This window comes from Hyperolius riggenbachi, chromosome 5 (genome assembly GCF_040937935.1).
Source record: "Hyperolius riggenbachi isolate aHypRig1 chromosome 5, aHypRig1.pri, whole genome shotgun sequence".
Classification (NCBI taxonomy): domain Eukaryota; kingdom Metazoa; phylum Chordata; class Amphibia; order Anura; family Hyperoliidae; genus Hyperolius; species Hyperolius riggenbachi.
Genome location: NC_090650.1, coordinates 83,308,687 through 83,328,678, shown reverse-complemented (window position 1 = coordinate 83,328,678; position 19,992 = coordinate 83,308,687). Strand labels below are relative to the sequence as shown.

General features: G+C 44.9%; 1 protein-coding gene across 1 annotated transcript in view; it reads left to right on the top strand.

Annotated features, from left to right (window-relative positions):
* The window catches only part of LOC137518281 (sodium channel protein type 5 subunit alpha-like), a 455,983-nt gene that overhangs the window by 397,442 nt on the left and 38,549 nt on the right, over nt 1–19,992 (top strand). Inside the window, exon 22 of the mRNA XM_068235926.1 lies at nt 13,036–13,092. Coding sequence (XP_068092027.1) covers nt 13,036–13,092 — 57 coding nt within the window. The remainder of the gene's footprint in view (nt 1–13,035; nt 13,093–19,992) is intronic.

Below are 19,992 nucleotides of genomic sequence, written 5' to 3'. Positions count from 1 at the left end.
TACTTTTAATCTAGGTTGCTGTTTTTTACAGGAGAAAGCTGACAGATCTTAAAATTATGGACTAGTCCATCTCTTCATGGGGGATTATTTAGTCCTGCCAGGTGATCTGTACAGAATGTTCGTTACTGAGAGTGCACAGAGGGAGATCCTGCTTGCTTGGCAGCTGGAAAAAGCAGTTATTTCCCACAATGCAACAAGGTTCACAGCAAACTGTCAGGGCATTGGTCCTGACATCACACTGTGGGAGGGGTTTCACCACAAAATCAGCCATGCGTAGCCCCCCTGATGATCTATTCCAGAAATGGTAAAGATTTCTTGTGAGAAAAGGGTATCAGCTACTGATTAGAATGAAGTTCAATACTTGGTTAAAGTTCCTCTTTAACTACTTACGGACCACTGTAATTCAATTCTACGCCCTGTTTTGATGGCTATCTGGCTGCCAGGGCGTAGATTTCAATTCACCGCTGCTGTGCGCAACCGCCGTTTTCATCACTCGCGCCGATCTCGCCGTTAAATCCCCGCCGTCTCCCGGTGCAGCTCACTCGCTCTGCCTGTCTCTATGACGACAGAGCCCTGTGAGCGGGTCAGCACCTGATTTCATTGGCTCCTGTCACTGTCTTTCAATGTAAGCAACTCCCATTGGCTTACGTTGAAAAGTCAGGGCCAGGAGCCAATGAAAGCGGCTCTTGACCGGCTCACAGGAACTCTGCCTTCATAGAGACGGCAGAGTGGGTGGCCCAGGTTCCGGACGTGCAGCGGTTGCGGCGGGTACGTGCGGCAATTTGTCGGGATTGCGCAGTTTCTGTACCAGCGGTCTCTGGTCCTTAAAGGGGCAGAGGCTGCTGGTACTTAAGTGGTTAAAGCAGAAATAAACAAAACAATTACACGTGTCTACCAAAGTGCCTTAATAAGTTAGACATCATTCAGTGCTCCCAGGAATTTCTGTGGTACATTACGGAAGGCTTCTAGCTCCGTATACTATACAGTATAGTCATGCTGTCCTCCTTGTGATGTATAATTTTGAGTTACAAGCGCCACCATGAAACTAGCATGTTTATGAATCACTTCAGCACCAGATGAACAGTAGATTATCATGATGACTGTTGAGTGCAGAGCAAGGTGTACTTTACCATATATGCACAGGACTTAAAGGACCTCTGTCGTGAAAATCTTAAAATGTAAAATACATGTAAACATATACAAATAAGAAGTACATTTCTTCCGGAGTTAAATGAGCCATAAATTACTTTTCTCCGATGTTGCTGTCACTTACAGTAAGTAGTATAAAATCTGACATTACTGACAGATTTTGGACTAGCCCATCTTCTCATAAGGGGTTCTTAGGGTTTTCTAATTTTTAAAAGCACTTAGTGAATGGCAGTTGCTCTGTCCAACTGCAAAAAAAGTGTATGGTGAGTAGAAATCTGAAAGAACTGACAGGTTTTGGACTAGCCCATCTCCTCATGTAGGATTCACAAGGATCTCTCTCTTTTCAAAATGCACTCAGTGTATGGCAGTTGCTCCGTTCATCTGCCAAAAAAGTGTACGTGAGCAGGGAGGCTGTTCGGCATCTTTGTATAAATCTTTTTCAGGGAATGTCTTTATAAAGAACAAAGGCCATACTGAGAATCCCCCATGAAGATATGGACTAACCCAAAACCTGTCGGTAATGTCAGATTTCTACTACCTACTGTAAGTGACAGCAATATAGGAGAAAAGTCATTTATGGATCATTTTACTCTGGAAGAAATGTACTTCTTATTTGTATGTGTTTTAAATTTTAGCATTTTCGCGACAGCTCCTCTTTAACCACTTGCCGACTGCCCACAGCCCATGGGCGGCGGCAAAGTGGATGCCTTAAGGACCGCAATACGCCTTAGGGCGTTGCGTCCTTTTTCTATGCCGGGGGAGCGATCGCGTCATTGATGACGCGCGCTTCCCCCGGCAACTGGCTCCGCCCACCCGCCGTAACATCCCGCCGGCCATACGGAAGCGCCGGCGGGATGTTAACCCCGCGATCGCCGCTACAAAGTGTATAATACACTTTGTAATGTATACAAAGTGTATTATACAGGCTGCCTCCTGCCCTGGTGGTCCCAGTGTCGGAGGGACCACCAGGGCAGGCTGCAGCCACCCTAGTCTGCACCCAAACACACTGATCTGCCCCCCCCCGCCCACTGATCGCCCACAGCACCCCTCAGACCCCCCCCTGCCCACCCCCCAGACCCCTGTTTGCACCCAATCACCCCCCTAATAACCCATCAATCACTCCCTGTCACTATCTATCAACGTTATTTTTTTTTTATCTCCCCCCCTGCCCCCTGCCCCCTCCTGATCACCCCCCCACCCCTCAGATTCTCCCCAGGACCCCCCCCAGACCCCCCCCCCCTGTGTACTGTATGCATCTATCCCCCCTGATAACCTGTCAATCACCCATCAATCACCCATCAAACACCCATCAATCACCCCCTGTCACTGCCACCCAACAATCAGCCCCTAACCTGCCCCTTGCGGGCAATCTGATCACCCATCCACACCAATAGATCGCCCGCAGATCCGACATCAGATCACCTCCCAAATCCATTGTTTACATCTATTCTCTACTCTAAACACCCACTAATTACCCATCAATCACCCATCAATCACCCCCTATCACCACCTGTCACTTTTACCTATCAGATCAGACTCTAATCTGCCCCTTGCGGGCACCCAGTCACCCGCCAACACGCTCAGATTGCCCTCTGACCCCCCCTTATCAATTCGCCAGTGCATTAATTACATCTGTTCTTCCCTGTAATAACCCACTGATCACCTGTCAATCACCTGCCAATCACTTATCACCCATCAATCACCCCCTGTCACCCCCTGTCACTGCCACCCATCAATCAGCCCCTAACCTGCCCCTTGCGGGCAATCTGATCACCCACCCACACCAATAGATCGCCCGCAGATCCGACATCAGATCACCTCCCAAATCCATTGTTTACATCTATTCTCTCCTCTAAACACCCACTAATTACCCATCAATCACCCCCTATCACCACCTGTCACTGTTATCTATCAGATCAGACCCTAATCTGCCCCTTGCGGGCACCCAATCACCCGCCCACACGCTCAGATTGCCCTCAGACCCCCCTCCCCCCCCTTATCAATTCGCCAGTGCATTAATTACATCTGGTCTTCCCTGTAATAATCCACTGATCACCTGTCAATCACCTGCCAATCACCTATCACCCATCAATCACCCCCTGTCACCCCCTGTCACTGCCACCCATCAATCAGCCCCTAACCTGCCCCTTGCGGGCAATTTGATCACCCACCCACACCAATAGATCGCCCGCAGATCCGACATCAGATCACCTCCCAAATCCATTGTTTACATCTATTCTCTCCTCTAAACACCCACTAATTACCCATCAATCACCCCCTATCACCACCTGTCACTTTTACCTATCAGATCAGACCCTAATCTGCCCCTTGCGGGCACCCAATCACCCGCCAACACGCTCAGATTGCCCTCTGACCCCCCTTATCAATTTGCCAGTGCATTAATTACATCTGTTCTTCCCTGTAATAACCCACTGATCACCTGTCAATCACCTGCCAATCACCTATCACCCATCAATCACCCCCTGTCACCCCCTGTCACTGCCACCCATCAATCAGCCCCTAACCTGCCCCTTGCGGGCAATTTGATCACCCACCCACACCAATAGATCGCCCGCAGATCCGACATCAGATCACCTCCCAAATCCATTGTTTACATCTATTCTCTCCTCTAAACACCCACTAATTACCCATCAATCACCCCCTATCACCACCTGTCACTTTTACCTATCAGATCAGACCCTAATCTGCCCCTTGCGGGCACCCAATCACCCGCCAACACGCTCAGATTGCCCTCTGACCCCCCCTTATCAATTCGCCAGTGCATTAATTACATCTGTTCTTCCCTGTAATAACCCACTGATCACCTGTCAATCACCTGCCAATCACCTATCACCCATCAATCACCCCCTGTCACCCCCTGTCACTGCTACCCATCAATCAGCCCCTAACCTGCCCCTTGCGGGCAATCTGATCACCCACCCACACCATCCGATCGCCTGCAGACCCGCAGTCAGATCACCTCCCAAGTGCATTGCATCTGTTCTCTCCTCTAAACACCCACTAATTACCCATCAATCACCCCCTGTCACTGCTACCCATCAGATTAGACCCCCATCTGCCCCTAGGGCACCCAATCACCCGCCCACACCCTCAGACCCCAGCCCTGATCACCTCGCCATTGCATTACTTGCATCTATTCCCCCCACTAATCACACCTTGAGACACCCATCAATCACCTCCTGTCACTACCTGTCACCCCCTAGCACACCTACCCATCAGATCAGGCCCTAATTTGCCCCGTGTGGGCTCCTGATCACTCGGCCAAACCCTCAGATCCCCCTCAGACCCCCTTCCGATCACCTCCCCAGTGCATTGAGTGCATCTATTTTCCCCTCTAATCACCCCCTGAGACACCCATCAATCACCTCCTGTCACCCCCCTAGCACTCCTATCCATCAGATCAGGCCCAATACAACCTGTCATCTAAAAGGCCACCCTGCTTATGACCGGTTCCACAAAATTCGGCCCCTCATAGACCACCTGTCATCAAAATTTGCAGATGCTTATACCCCTGAACAGTCATTTTGAGACATTTGGTTTCCAGACTACTCACGGTTTTGGGCCCGTAAAATGCCAGGGCGGTATAGGAACCCCACAAGTGACCCCATTTTAGAAAAAAGACACCCCAAGGTATTCTGTTAGGTGTATGACGAGTTCATAGAAGATTTTATTTTTTGTCAAAAGTTAGCGGAAATTGATTTTTATTGGGTTTTTTTTACAAAGTGTCATTTTTCACTAACTTGTGACTAAAAATAAAATCTTCGATGACCTCGCCATACACCTAATGGAATACCTTGGGGTGTCTTCTTTCTAAAATGGGGTCACTTGTGGGGTTCCTATACTGCCCTGGCATTTTAGGGGCCCTAAACCGTGAGGAGTAGTCTAGAAAACAAATGCCTCAAAATGACCTGTGAATAGGACGTTGGGCCCCTTAGCGCACCTAGGCTGCAAAAAAAGTGTCACACATGTGGTATCGCCGTACTCAGGAGAAGTAGTATAATGTGTTTTGGGGTGTATTTTTACACATACCCATGCTGGGTGGGAGAAATCTCTCTGTAAATGGACAATTGTGTGTAAAAAAAATCAAACAATTGTCATGTACAGAAATATTTCTACCACCCAGCATGGGTATGTGTAAAAATACACCACAAAACACATTATACTACTTCTCCTGAGTACGGCGGTACCACATGTGTGGCACTTTTTTACACCCTAAGTGCGCTAAGGGGCCCAAAGTCCAATGAGTACCTTTAGGATTTCACAGGTCATTTTGCGACATTTAGTTTCAAGACTACTCCTCGCGGTTTAGGGCCCCTAAAATGCCAGGGCAGTATAGGAACCCCACAAATGACCCCATTCTAGAAAGGAGACACCCAAAGGTATTCCGTTAGGAATATGGTGAGTTCATAGAAGATTTTATTTTTTGTCACAAGTTAGCGGAATATGACACTTTGTGAAGAAAAACAATTCAAATCAATTTCCGCTAACTTGTGGCAAAAAATAAAATCTTCTATGAACTCACCATACTCCTAACGGAATACCTTGGGGTGTCTTCTTTGTAAAATGGGGTCATTAGTGGGGTTCCTATACTGCCCTGGCATTTTAGGGGCCCTAAACCGTGAGGAGTAGTCTTGAAACAAAAATGACCTGTGAAATCCTAAAGGTACTCATTGGACTTTGGGCCCTTTAGCGCAGTTAGGGTGCAAAAAAGTGCCGCACATATGGTATCGCCGTACTCAGGAGAAGTAGTATAATGTGTTTTGTGGTGTATTTTTACACATACCCATGCTGAGTGGGAGAAAGATCTCTGTAAATGGACAATTGTGTGTAAAAAAAATTAACAAATTGTCATTTACAGAGATATTTCTCCCACCCAGCATGGGTATGTGTAAAAATACACCCCAAAACACATTATACTACTTCTCCTGAGTACGGCAATACCACATGTGTGGCACTTTTTTGCAGCCTAACTGCGCTAAGGGGTCCAAAGTCCAATGAGCACCTTTAGGCTTTACAGGGGTGCTTACAATTTAGCACCCCCCAAAATGTCAGGACAGTAAACACACCCCACAAATGACCCCATTTTGGAAAGTAGACCCTTCAAGGTATTCAGAGAGGGGCATGGTGAGTCCGTGGCAGATTTCATTTTTTTTTGTCGCAAGTTAGAAGAAATGGAAACTTTTTTTTTTTTTTTTCTCACAAAGTGTCATTTTCCGCTTACTTGTGACAAAAAATAATATCTTCTATGAACTCACTATGCCTCTCAGTGAATACTTTGGGATGTCTTCTTTCCAAAATGGGGTCATTTGGGGGGTATTTATACTATCCTGGAATTCTAGCCCCTCATGAAACATGACAGGGGGTCAGAAAAGTCAGAGATGCTTGAAAATGGGAAAATTCACTTTTTGCACCATAGTTTGTAAACGCTATAACTTTTACCCAAACCAATAAATATACACTGAATGGGTTTTTTTTTAATCAAAAACATGTTTGTCCACATTTTTCGCGCTGCATGTATACAGAAATTTTACTTTATTTGAAAAATGTCAGCACAGAAAGTTAAAAAAATCATTTTTTTTGCCAAAATTCATGTCTTTTTTGATGACTATAATAAAAAGTAAAAATCGCAGGAGCAATCAAATAGCACCAAAAGAAAGCTTTATTAGTGACAAGAAAAGGAGCCAAAATTCATTTAGGTGGTAGGTTGTATGAGCGAGCAATAAACCGTGAAAGCTGCAGTGGTCTGAATGGAAAAAAAGTGTCCGGTCCTTAAGGGGTAGAAAGCCCTAGGTCCTCAAGTGGTTAAGCACCTGCACAATGGGAGGAGTAGGAAGTTGGAAGATTAGTGAATGGTTACTAAAGCATACATACCAGAAAGGAGGGGCTATACTCAGGGCTGAATTTACCATAAGGCTCTGTAGGCACGTGCCTATAGGCATCTGAGGATGGAAAGGCTGCTCACTCCCCTCCCCTAATGTCTCCCTCTCTTCTTCCCTATGCAGAGTGCTGAGCTGAGTGTCAATGACTAGGTTACTCACCCGGGTCTCTGCATTCCACTGACGAGATCTCCCTTCAGTCTGGGGCTTCTCAGCTACCTAACACTTGGGGGCACCTCTAACTACTTACTACTGAGGATAGCTCTAGCTACCTAATACTAAGGGGCACCTGTAGCTACCTATGCCAGGCAAGGGAAGTAAGGGAGAAGTGACAGCTGAGCAGCCAGCCCACTTGTGGTGTAGTTCAGCGGGGGTTTGTAGGTTCATGGAGGGTGAAGTCTAGGATGCCATCTGTGCCTATAGGCTCCTGTGAGGTAAATCTAGGCCTGGCTATGCTCATCTTGCTGAAAGACTATGATTTGAAATGGAATAGCAGGTGCTGAGGGGGATGGTCAAATTTACATATAAACAATCATTAGCCCTCTGCACTCATGACACTCACATCAAGCTGGAGCACTAGCAGCATTAAAAACAACTAGGTTGCAAAATTATGCGATTGAAGAAAGGGGACATTCCAAGATGAATTGCATGCAATAGCATTGTGCACTAGACCCTTACACCAGCGATGAGGTCTCCCCGTTAATGGTAAGGGTCCCTACTCTACCTGTTGGTGTTCCAGCTTAGTGCAGAGGGTTAATGATTGTTTATATGGTTATGAAGCACTCTCAGTATATATGGTGACATCCATCACACCTCAAGCATAAGACCGCACTAAATGATAGAACGGAGAGTTGTCCAGTGATTAAACCAGTAAGCACCACCAAACCTGTACACCAGTTTTATCTTTTGACTTTTGTTGTGCTTTAAGCTATGATTTTACCTTTTATATTAGAGACTCTAACAGAGGCAAAGAGAATTTAGTAGTTATCTGATGGCATAGCATTATGCAAAACAGTGACTCCAAATGATTGGCAAAGTGCCTTATTTTGCATTTACTGTATGAAATAGGTAAACGTAGACATTCACTGCTGTGTTGAATACGATATTCTAAGGCTAGTTTATGCAGGGAAATTCTAAGGCTAGTTTATGCAGGGAAATTCTAAGGCTAGTTTATGCAGGGAAATTCTAAGGCTAGTTTATGCAGGGAAATTCTAAGGCTAGTTTATGCAGGGAAATTCTAAGGCTAGTTTATGCAGGGAAAGGGCGTTTGATAGAAAGGGGTTGTAAAAAAAGAATAATAAAACTTGATTGGTAAGAAATGTATTGGGATGATTTAGAATTACAGCACTTGAATAGAGGTTTTTCCTCCTATCAATAATATATATAGGTAGAAAAAATGATAGCCCACTACACCAAAGGTGGGTGTAAAAAACTTTTTCTTTTTTTATTGAATCATCAGTAGACACACAAAAGGCTGACGCGTATCGGAGCTCTGAAAGGCTCCTTAATCATAGCCAACATACACAAATTCAGCACAGGTTTAAATAGTCGGGTGCCCGCCCACATTGAGCATGGCTATCCCTCTTAAAGTGTCTTTCACCATGTGTTGTGATCCCACTCGGATATATTATCTTGATCTTACTCTGAGTGGGTCTCAGACATCGGGCAGGATCGTCACGAAGACCTACAGGAAGGCATGTTCCGGCAACTCACTTTTGCTTGCAACAAGTTGCCATCCTAGCCATATGCTGAGGGCAATCCCTTATGGTGAGATGTTGAGAATAGCTCGTAACTGTTCTGATCCTAGTGCTTTGGGGCAGGAGTTGGATGTGGTGGAGGAAAGGCTTCGGGAGCGGGGATATAGTGATCAATTAATTAGTAAAGCCAGACAGCAGATATTGCGCAAGAAACGCCAGGATCTGCTGAGAGCCGGTACCAGAAGCAGGACTGAGCAAAGAAGGAGTCTGACTTTTTCTACTCCTTATAGTTTAGAATACAATAAAATTGTCAACATTGTGAAGAAGTATTTGCCGGTCCTGCATTCGGACCCCAAACTCCGCAAGATACTGGGTGAAGGATGTGCTTTTTCTGTACGGCGTGCCCCCACTATGGGGACCCGTCTCTCTCCAAGCCTTTTTTCTAGCTCTCCCAGGCCGGTTCCTACTTGGTTGACCTGCAAGGGTTCATATAGATGTGGATATAGCACCTGCAGGTACTGTCGTGTCCACAGGCAGACACGAGATATTTTCTCGATTTCTAAGGGCGAGAGATTTGAAATGAAACAATACATTAATTGCAATTCTAGCAATGTTGTTTATCTGATCACCTGTGATGCTTGTGGACTGCAGTATGTGGGGTGCACTACCCGCCCCCTGAGACAACGCATCTCAGAGCATTATAATGGACCAGGCAGATGCATTAGGAATGAAGCTTTTGTTAACCAGGTTTCTAGCGTATCTAAACATTTTTTGAGGGAACATCGGAGGGATATGGCTAGTTTTGCTTTTCAGGGGGTAGAGAGGGTCACACGTTCACCCAGAGGAGGTGACTTATACAGATGTCTCTTGAAACGGGAGGCTCTATGGATGTGGAAACTGGGCACACGTATCCCTGCGGGTCTTATTTCTAAAATGGATGTTAGTTTGACATATGACATAAGAACATAATCCCTCTGGGTTTCTTTTTGCCTGCTTCCTTCCTCTTCTCCCCCCCCCCCCCCCCTCCCTCCCCGTTTCCCTCTCCCCTCCCCTCTTTCTCCCTCTTTCTTTCCCTACCAGTATCCTATTTTTGTATACCACATTGCTTGTTAAACCTTTGTCTGTTGCTAGGCTGTTCATTTATCTTGATGTGGAATAATTTACCATTGGTTTTTAAACTTTTGATCTTTGTATGTTGGTCCTGCCATTTTAAATGTAACTAATGTATATGTCACTTTAAGAGGGATAGCCATGCTCAATGTGGGCGGGCACCCGACTATTTAAACCTGTGCTGAATTTGTGTATGTTGGCTATGATTAAGGAGCCTTTCAGAGCTCTGATACGCGTCAGCCTTTTGTGTGTCTACTGATGATTCAATAAAGAAAGAAAAAGTTTTTTACACCCAACCTTGGTGTAGCGGGCTATCATTTTTTCTACCTGTATTTACTGAGACCTATGGTGCCTGCTCCCTTGGAGACTAGCAGCGGCGGTGGTAGCGTTCCTGCCTTCTCCTGCAATAATATATATATATAATCTTTTTTTTTTGGGGGGGGGGGGGGGAGACTTGTCAATTCTCTACTTAAAGGACAACTCGTACATAATTATACAATTAAAAAAATAAATATATATATATATATATCTATATATACACATATATATTTATTTATATAAGTGGGGAAACTGGCTGGCATATTTTTATAGAGCCTTTCCAGGGGGTGCTTTTTTACAGAATAAAGGTAATGCTGAGAATCTTCCATGAGGAGATGGACTAATCCGAAATAAAAGAAAATAACCTTTTTTGTTACGTTCTGTAGGTGCAGCAACATAGGAAAAGAAAATTATTTATAGAGCACTCTACTCTGGGAAAAATATAAATTTTAAATGTATATATTTTACATAGTGGTCCTTTAACACAGCTCTTCTATTGACCGGTCTTAAAGTGACACCGAAGAGCAAAAAAAACATAATGAATTGTATGTGTAGTACAGATAATTAATAGATCATTAGTAGCAAAGAAAAGAGTCCCATGTTTTTATTTTCAGTTATATAGCCTTTTTTATATATAACATTGCATCATTCTGTCCTATTTCCATTTACAAACAACACTCTATATTTTAAACTATGAAACAGAGCAGAGCTAATGATCCTTTGCAAATCCAGAAGGTCCGCACCATTCTGTATTATTACCTTAAAAAGGGGACCCCTCAGGGCCCCAAAGCGAATCCTTGGCTTATGGAATGGAATTGTGTCATGTTCATTGAATAAAAGCAGACTTGGAGTACAAAATGAGTGTGCGGACCTCCTGGATTTGCTATTGACGTTATTACTGGTCCTGCTGCACCTCCACAGTGGTGTGTGATTCTTCTTCTGGTTCCTAATGATGCTTTGAACTCCCATGCAGTAAAACCTTATCTAAAGCTGTTTTTCCCTGTTTCTTTGATGTATAAGTGCTCCAGAAAACAGCACTGTAGCCGACCCAAGTTGGGTCAGAGAGCTCAGAGAAGCTCTTTTGCATAGATAACCACTGACGTTTTTTAACTCTTCCTGTACTGGAAACAATATGAGGCTCTTTCTGTTGCTTCTAATGTTCTATTTCTTAGTTGTAGTATACATATAATTCATTATATCATACATTTATTTTTACTTCAGATTCCCTTAAAAGCAAACTTGAAGTGTTTTTAAATTTAAAAAAAAATTACTTACCTAAGGAGGGGGAAGGCTCTGGATCTTATAGAGCCTTCCAGTTCCTCTCCTGGTGCCCTTGTTCCAGCGCTGTTTCCCCTGCTCAAATCTCCCGCCATGAGGAGCTTCAGAAGTCTTTACAAAGTCTGTATGCATGTTGGATTATCTGTACAAATTAACAAGATGACACATCATTGCATTCCAGCGGTTCTGGAGGTGTGTTTAGCTTCTAAGGGCAACAATGGTTAATTTGCATATATTCAGCAGTGATGCACTGGGAGACATCTCAAGCTCACTCCAACCTGAATTATCGCAAATTCTTTCTGTTTTAATAAAGCAAACTTTTGTTTTTCAAAGACACTAAAGATCCCAAAGTCTTCTGAAACCCATCGTGGAAGAAAGCAGTATCTGACCCAACGGTCAGAGACTGCTAACAGGGGAAACAGTGCTGGGACAAGGGGACCAGGTGAGGAACAGGAAGGCTATATAGGACCCAGAGCCTTCCCTCTCCTTAGGTAGGTATCTGTTTTGTTTTGTTTTTTATTTAAAAAACGCTTCAGGTTTACTTTCAGTTGCTGTATGGTAATGCGAGGTTTCCACTTGTGCGTTTTGTGTCAGATTTTTCTCTCAAAATTTGCATTGATTTGACAACTAGCGGTAGTGTATGGGGCTGTTTCCATTCAATGCAAATTTTCATACGCGTTGGTACGCGTGAAAAAAATCTGAAGTCCTGCATTATTTCTCGGACATCACATATAATTTGCGTACAATGCTTTGCATAGGCAATGCATAGCAATGCAAATGTTGGCGTTATTTGCGCAAAGCTTTGCATTAAATCTATGGTTACAGGAAGTTGTCAGCAGTCATGACTAAGCTATTACTAGGCAGATTATGTTATATTTGACTAATGCACGTACAAAAATTCACATAATAACGCCTACAAATTTACAAGCGAATTTTCACCAATCAGAAAAATCTTATAAGAATTTTTGGGACACGAAAATTTCACGCTACAGTAGAAACGTAGCCTATTGGTCTTTTACGTGGAGTTTGTTTTGATAACCCACTCAGTTGGATGTGATGTAGGAGTGCTGATGTGGATGACGGCCTGATAATTTCATGGCAGGGTTATTGGAGCCAGAGTCCCAGCACTGCCAGCAATGACATAGCACCCTAGCGATGCATTATTTACATACACACAGAAACAGTGCTAATTAGTGCAATATGTAATGTGCAGACATGGTGATACTTCACTGGCACTATGACAGCGTGTTTTATTTCCTCATTGTTCTGTGCCTCTCCCTGGTGGGGGACACAGCTGTTTCCTCTTGAAAACAGAATAGGAGGCTTTGTGCAAATGGCTTTTGAGAAAAGCCTACCCACCATTTTAAACCAAATATGACATGCTAAGCTAACGTAAAAGTTCTATTGTGATGCGATTCCCTGCGTAGGGCCAGATCTCATGTCAAATATGCTGGCGCCACTCATCGCTGTGCCGCGAAAAATATGCACATTCTAAGTTCATAAACAAGATGTACTCCTCTCACCATGTTCATGTAGTGTTAGCGAGAAGTGTTTTGCAAGTCACTGAGTGCTTTGTTTTTCTGCAGGCAACGTTTAAAGGGTGGATGGATATCATGTACGCAGCAGTGGATTCCCGTCCAGGTGTAAGTAATGTTTACTGTGACTTTGTAGAGCATGTTTAACCATTTCAGACCGCGGGTATTTTTCAACGTATGGACAAGAGGAATTTTAAAATTTCAGCGCTCCTTCCTTTTATTCCCTAATAACTTTATCACTACTTATCAGAACGAAATGATTTATACCTTGTTTTTTCCGCTACCAATTAGGCCTTCTTTGGGTGGTTCATTATACTGAGAATTATTTTATTCTAAATGCATTATAATGTGAATAATAAGAAAAAAATTGAAAAAAATCGTTATTTCTCAGTTTTCAGCCATTATAGTTTTAAAATAATTAATGCTACTGTAATTAAAATCCACACATTTTATTTGGTCATTTGTCCCAGTTATTTAAACGTTAAAATTATATCCCTAGTATAATAGTATAATGTATGGTGACAATGGCCTCAATTCCTTAAGATCATGCTGGAAATAATAAAGCAAGAGAAACTTACCACCACCCAGTGAGAGAGTTATCTTATCTCTTCATTCCTTAAGTTACCTCAGTTGTAGTTAAGTTACCTCCTCTGTAGTCAAGTTACCTCCTATGTAGTTATTTTCACACGCAGTTAATTAACAGCCAGTCTTTAACTTTTGAATTCTGGAGTTATTTTAAGGATTGAAGAATTAACTTAAAGACAGAAGAGTTAACTTTAGGTTTGCCTGAGGTAAAATGTTTCCTGAATACTACATGCATCGTCACCATGGTGATAACTATAGAAACGTTATTAAAGACAGGAGATAAGCTTAGTGAGTTGGGGCCAATATTTTATTTGTAAATAAAGGTGCATTTTTTCAGTTTTACATCCATTACAAATTTTAGCCCATAGTTTAATAATAATACACCCGCTTGACATACATATTAAAAAAAAATGTATTTCCTAAAGTCAGTAGGTGTAATTTTACTATTTGACCACAAGATGTCCCCGCTGAGCACTCCCTATTAGCGTACAATAAGTACACTATAGGAAGCAATATGTTAATATATTGTAACTAGGGAAGTGACGCAGGCATCAATGGATGCCTGAGAGCACGGTGGCCTGCGGGGAGATTAATGTATGGGAACTTTGTTCCCATTCATAAATCTAACGATCGGCGGCGGTAAGCAGCGGAAATCAGCATTCGGAGGAAGCGTGGCAGTTCTATTTCAGAATGAACACTGTTTTTGAACTAAAACCGTGTTTATTCTCGGCGGACTAGAACGGATTGGCTCGTCCCCTGCAGCCAAATCCCCCCTGCTCCCAGCAACATCGCGTGCACAGCCCCCCAAACTGCAGGGTAACTTGGTAACTTTATTCAAGATCAAGACATCGAACATAAAACTCATGCGCATTGGGCAGTAGTGGGCCCTTAGTCATAACTCATCTCACATATCAGGTGTGTAGCATTTACAGTGGGTGTGTCCCGCCCTCTAGGTGTGAATATACGGCCTTGTATGGACCTTTAGTTGTATTTCAGCCTTGACTGTCCTATATAAAAACAGCCGTGGTTTTCAGAAACCCATTGCTTGACATTCTGTTCCCTCAGACCTCCGCGGCTGGCTTCAGATAATGAGTTGAAGGGAAATATTTATGCTTGAACTGGAAAAGCCCCCCCCCCCCCCATTAATATATAACATAAACATAATAACAATCAGAATGTATTATTAAACCTTTTTGAAGTAGTCTTGATGTGTTAAAATGTGAGAAGCTGTATTCATTAAAGCCAATATATTTCAATTGCAGTGACATTTTGGCAACAAAGAACTTATTTGACATTCTGATTATAATTTTTAATTACATTTTTTTTCCTTACAAGCATTAGTGGCACCAAGAAATGTGTTGGTGATGTAAAACATTTGTAATGCAATTAAGTCTCTGTTGTTGTCTGTCTTCCATTCTCTGTTGGTGGTCTTTATTCAGCACTGTGGTGAGTGGGCTCCAGTGGTGCTCAAATACCCCTTTTAAAAATTCGAATTTGGTCGAATTCGAATAGTAAATTATTCGAGGTCAGTCGAATATTCGAGTCGAATATTTTTTACTATTCGATTCGACCTCGGACTTCGAGCTCACTATTCGAGTCGGTATTCGAGCTCACTATTCGAGCTGACTATTCGAATTGGCCCAAAATAGCTTCCAACACTTGTTTTGAGGGTGAATGATGCAAGAAACATCTTTTTTTCCAAGTAACAACAGCAAGTGATTATGTGGGGATGTTCCTTTAAAAAAAAATGTGGAAAGAGAAGTTGTGTCCTTAATTTGGTTCAGTAGTGTAGTGTTACTGTATATACTTGTTCTTCTTCTTCTTTATCTTTCTTAATCTTCTTCTAGATCTTCTTCTTCTTCTTCTTCTTCTTCTTCATCATCTTCTTCTTCTTCTTCATCTTCATCTTCTTCATCTTCTTCTTCATCTTCTTCTTCTTCTTCTTCATCTTCTTCTTCTTCTTCATCTTCTTCATCTTCTTCATCTTCATCTTCTTCATCTTCATCTTCTTCATCTTCATCTTCTTCTTCATCTTCTTCATCTTCTTCATCTTCTTCATCTTCTTCTTCTTCTTCTTCATCTTCTTCTTCTTCTTCTTCATCTTCTTCATCTTCTTCTTCTTCTTCTTCATCTTCTTCATCATCTTCTTCTTCTTCTTCATCTTCATCTTCTTCATCTTCTTCTTCATCTTCTTCATCTTCTTCTTCATCTTCTTCTTCTTCATCTTCTTCTTCTTCATCTTCTTCTTCTTCTTCTTCATCTTCTTCATCATCTTCTTCTTCTTCTTCATCTTCATCTTCTTCATCTTCTTCTTCATCTTCTTCTTCTTCATCTTCTTCTTCTTCTTCATCTTCATCTTCTTCATCTTCATCTTCTTCTTCTTCATCTTCTTCTTCATCTTCTTCTTCATCTTCTCCTTCTCCTTCTTTTTCAATATCGTCTTCTTCTTCTTCTTCACGTATTTCTCTTTTCAAATTTTTTTTTAAAGAAATGCAGCTATTTTTGAGCGTAACAAATAGCTGGTGGGCGCACGCATGTTGGAAGCGCCATTGTATGTGCTCCCTGGCAGTGGAAACACAAAGACAGCAGGAGGTAAATTCAGCAGCAGGAGGAGGAGGATGAGTGTGTGGCAGCAGGCAGTCAATGAGGCAGGCAGCTCGCCGTGACATAATAGCCCTGGTACCTAGCGGTGATACCAGGGCTGTAAATAAACACAACAGGAGGTCCCAGACAGCGGTCGTGCAGCCCACATTGTGTCCAATACACAACTGGGACAACACAGTTTTCAACCCGGGCACCTCAGAAAAATTAAACCTTTTTTTTTTTTTATTGGTTTTTTTTGGTTTTGGTTTTACAACCAATATAGCTATTGTTTTGACGTAATAGCTGGTGGCAGAGTGGCAGCAGAAGGTAATTCTGTGTACCCTGGCAGTGGGAAACACAGACAGACAGCAGCAGCAGGAGGAATGGAGGAGCAGTGTGAGCAGCTATTGTTGTGACGTAATAGCTGGTGGCAGAGTGGCAGCAGACGGTAATTCTGTGTACCCTGGCAGTGGGAAACACAGACAGACAGCAGCAGCAGGAGGAATGGAGGAGCAGTGTGAGTGTGGCAGCAGGTAGGCAGCGTGACATAATAGCCCTGGTACCTAGCGGTGATACCAGGGCTGTAAATAAACACAACAGGAGGTCCCAGACAGCGGTCGTGCAGCCCACATTGTGTCCAATACACAACTGGGACAACACAGTTTTCAACCCGGGCACCTCAGAAAAATTAAACCTTTTTTTTTTTTTATTGGTTTTTTTTGGTTTTGGTTTTACAACCAATATAGCTATTGTTTTGACGTAATAGCTGGTGGCAGAGTGGCAGCAGAAGGTAATTCTGTGTACCCTGGCAGTGGGAAACACAGACAGACAGCAGCAGCAGGAGGAATGGAGGAGCAGTGTGAGCAGCTATTGTTGTGACGTAATAGCTGGTGGCAGAGTGGCAGCAGACGGTAATTCTGTGTACCCTGGCAGTGGGAAACACAGACAGACAGCAGCAGCAGGAGGAATGGAGGAGCAGTGTGAGTGTGGCAGCAGGTAGGCAGCGTGACATAATAGCCCTGGTACCTAGCGGTGATACCAGGGCTGTAAATAAACACAACAGGAGGTCCCAGACAGCGGTCGTGCAGCCCACATTGTGTCCAATACACAACTGGGACAACACAGTTTTCAACCCGGGCACCTCAGAAAAATTAAACCTTTTTTTTTTTTTATTGGTTTTTTTTGGTTTTGGTTTTACAACCAATATAGCTATTGTTTTGACGTAATAGCTGGTGGCAGAGTGGCAGCAGAAGGTAATTCTGTGTACCCTGGCAGTGGGAAACACAGACAGACAGCAGCAGCAGGAGGAATGGAGGAGCAGTGTGAGCAGCTATTGTTGTGACGTAATAGCTGGTGGCAGAGTGGCAGCAGACGGTAATTCTGTGTACCCTGGCAGTGGGAAACACAGACAGACAGCAGCAGCAGGAGGAATGGAGGAGCAGTGTGAGTGTGGCAGCAGGTAGGCAGCGTGACATAATAGCCCTGGTACCTAGCGGTGATACCAGGGCTGTAAATAAACACAACAGGAGGTCCCAGACAGCGGTCGTGCAGCCCACATTGTGTCCAATACACAACTGGGACAACACAGTTTTCAACCCGGGCACCTCAGAAAAATTAAACCTTTTTTTTTTTTTATTGGTTTTTTTTGGTTTTGGTTTTACAACCAATATAGCTATTGTTTTGACGTAATAGCTGGTGGCAGAGTGGCAGCAGAAGGTAATTCTGTGTACCCTGGCAGTGGGAAACACAGACAGACAGCAGCAGCAGGAGGAATGGAGGAGCAGTGTGAGCAGCTATTGTTGTGACGTAATAGCTGGTGGCAGAGTGGCAGCAGACGGTAATTCTGTGTACCCTGGCAGTGGGAAACACAGACAGACAGCAGCAGCAGGAGGAATGGAGGAGCAGTGTGAGTGTGGCAGCAGGTAGGCAGCGTGACATAATAGCCCTGGTACCTAGCGGTGATACCAGGGCTGTAAATAAACACAACAGGAGGTCCCAGACAGCGGTCGTGCAGCCCACATTGTGTCCAATACACAACTGGGACAACACAGTTTTCAACCCGGGCACCTCAGAAAAATTAAACCTTTTTTTTTTTTTATTGGTTTTTTTTGGTTTTGGTTTTACAACCAATATAGCTATTGTTTTGACGTAATAGCTGGTGGCAGAGTGGCAGCAGAAGGTAATTCTGTGTACCCTGGCAGTGGGAAACACAGACAGACAGCAGAAGGGCAGTACACAGCAGCAGCCCACTGTAGGTGTGAAATGTGTGGCTGCAGGCGACGTAATAGTCAAAGTGAACCAGGCTGGCTTAGTGAGCAGGAGCCAGGAGGTGGTAAAGGGTGGTAAGGCACATTAACGATGGTACTAAGTTCCGGCAGCCAGTTCATGTCCCCCTCTCGCCGACAACAGGGGCCAGGAACTCGCCTTCCACCCACGCCTGGTTCATCTTGAGAAACGTCAGTCTGTCCACAGACTTGTGAGACAGACGTGAGCGTTTCTCGGTGACCACGCCACCAGCTGCACTGAAGCAGCGCTCGGACAGCACGCTGGAAGGGGGGCAGGACAGCACTTCCAGGGCGTACTGCGCCAGCTCGCTCCAGATCTCCATGCGCTTGACCCAATACTCCATGGGATCAACAGGGGCATCGCTGTCAAGCCCGCTGTAGGACCCCATGTAGTCAGCCACCATGCGGGTCAGGCGCTGGCTGTGACCGGAGGAGGATGCTGCTGCATGCATCTCCTCTCTAGTCACTGCTGCCGGAGCCTCTACAGTCCTGTAGAGCTCGTGGCTGAGAGACAGCAGGTCTGTGGGGCGCTTGCTGCTGCTGGATGCAGGCACCTGCTGCTGCCTCTGTGCTGGCTGCTGGACAGTGGGGGTGGAAGGCTGGGGGAAGGCTTCCTCCAAGCGCTCAACAAGGGCCTGCTGCAAGCTCCTTATTTGTTGCGCTGGGTCTCCTCCTGCAGGCGGCAGGAACTGGCTCAACTTCCCCTTGAGGCGTGGGTCCAACATCATGCTGATCCAGATGTCCTCCCTCTGCTTCATCTGGATCACCCTGGGGTCCCTGCGCAGGCACGTCAGCATGTGCGCTGCCATTGGGAAGAGGCGGGCCACGTCTGCTGGCACATCGACGTCAGTGCTGTCCTCCTCATCCTCCTCCTCTGCTGCCTCATCCTCTCTCCACCCCCGCACCAACTCAGCTGCACTGCGCTGATCCCCCTCATCAGCAGCCAGGTCAGGGACCTCCACCAAGTCCTCCTCCTCCTCCCCCTCAGAGGTGGACTGTGCAGCTGCTTGCCGCTCCTGCTGGTCCAAGGCTGCCGCTCCCTGTGCCAGCAAAGCATCGAGTGCCCTGTTCAGCAGAGAAACCAGGGGCACCCACTCGCAGACCATAGCATGGTCCCTGCTCACCATGTTTGTGGCCTGCAGGAAGGGAGCCAGCACTAAGCACACCTGCTGCATGTGCCTCCAGTCATCATCGGGGACGATGGACGGGATGTTGCTGGTCTTGTCCCTTCTCTGAGCTGCGGAAACAGTGGCCAGGGCAAGGTAGTGGTTGACAGCGTGCTTCTGTTCAACCAGACGCTCCAACATCGCCAGGGTGGAGTTCCAGCGAGTCGGAACGTCAATGATCAGCCGATGGCGTGGCAGATCCAGCTCCTTTTGCACGTCTTCCAGGCTCGCACAGGCTGCAGCCGAGCGCCGGAAGTGACGCACAACGTTCCTTGCCGTTTCCAGCAGCTCGTCCATCCCCTGGTAGGTGCGCAGGAACTTCTGCACCACCAGGTTCAGCACGTGGGCAAGACAGGGGATGTGGGTCAGGTTTCCCCTGTCTATGGCAG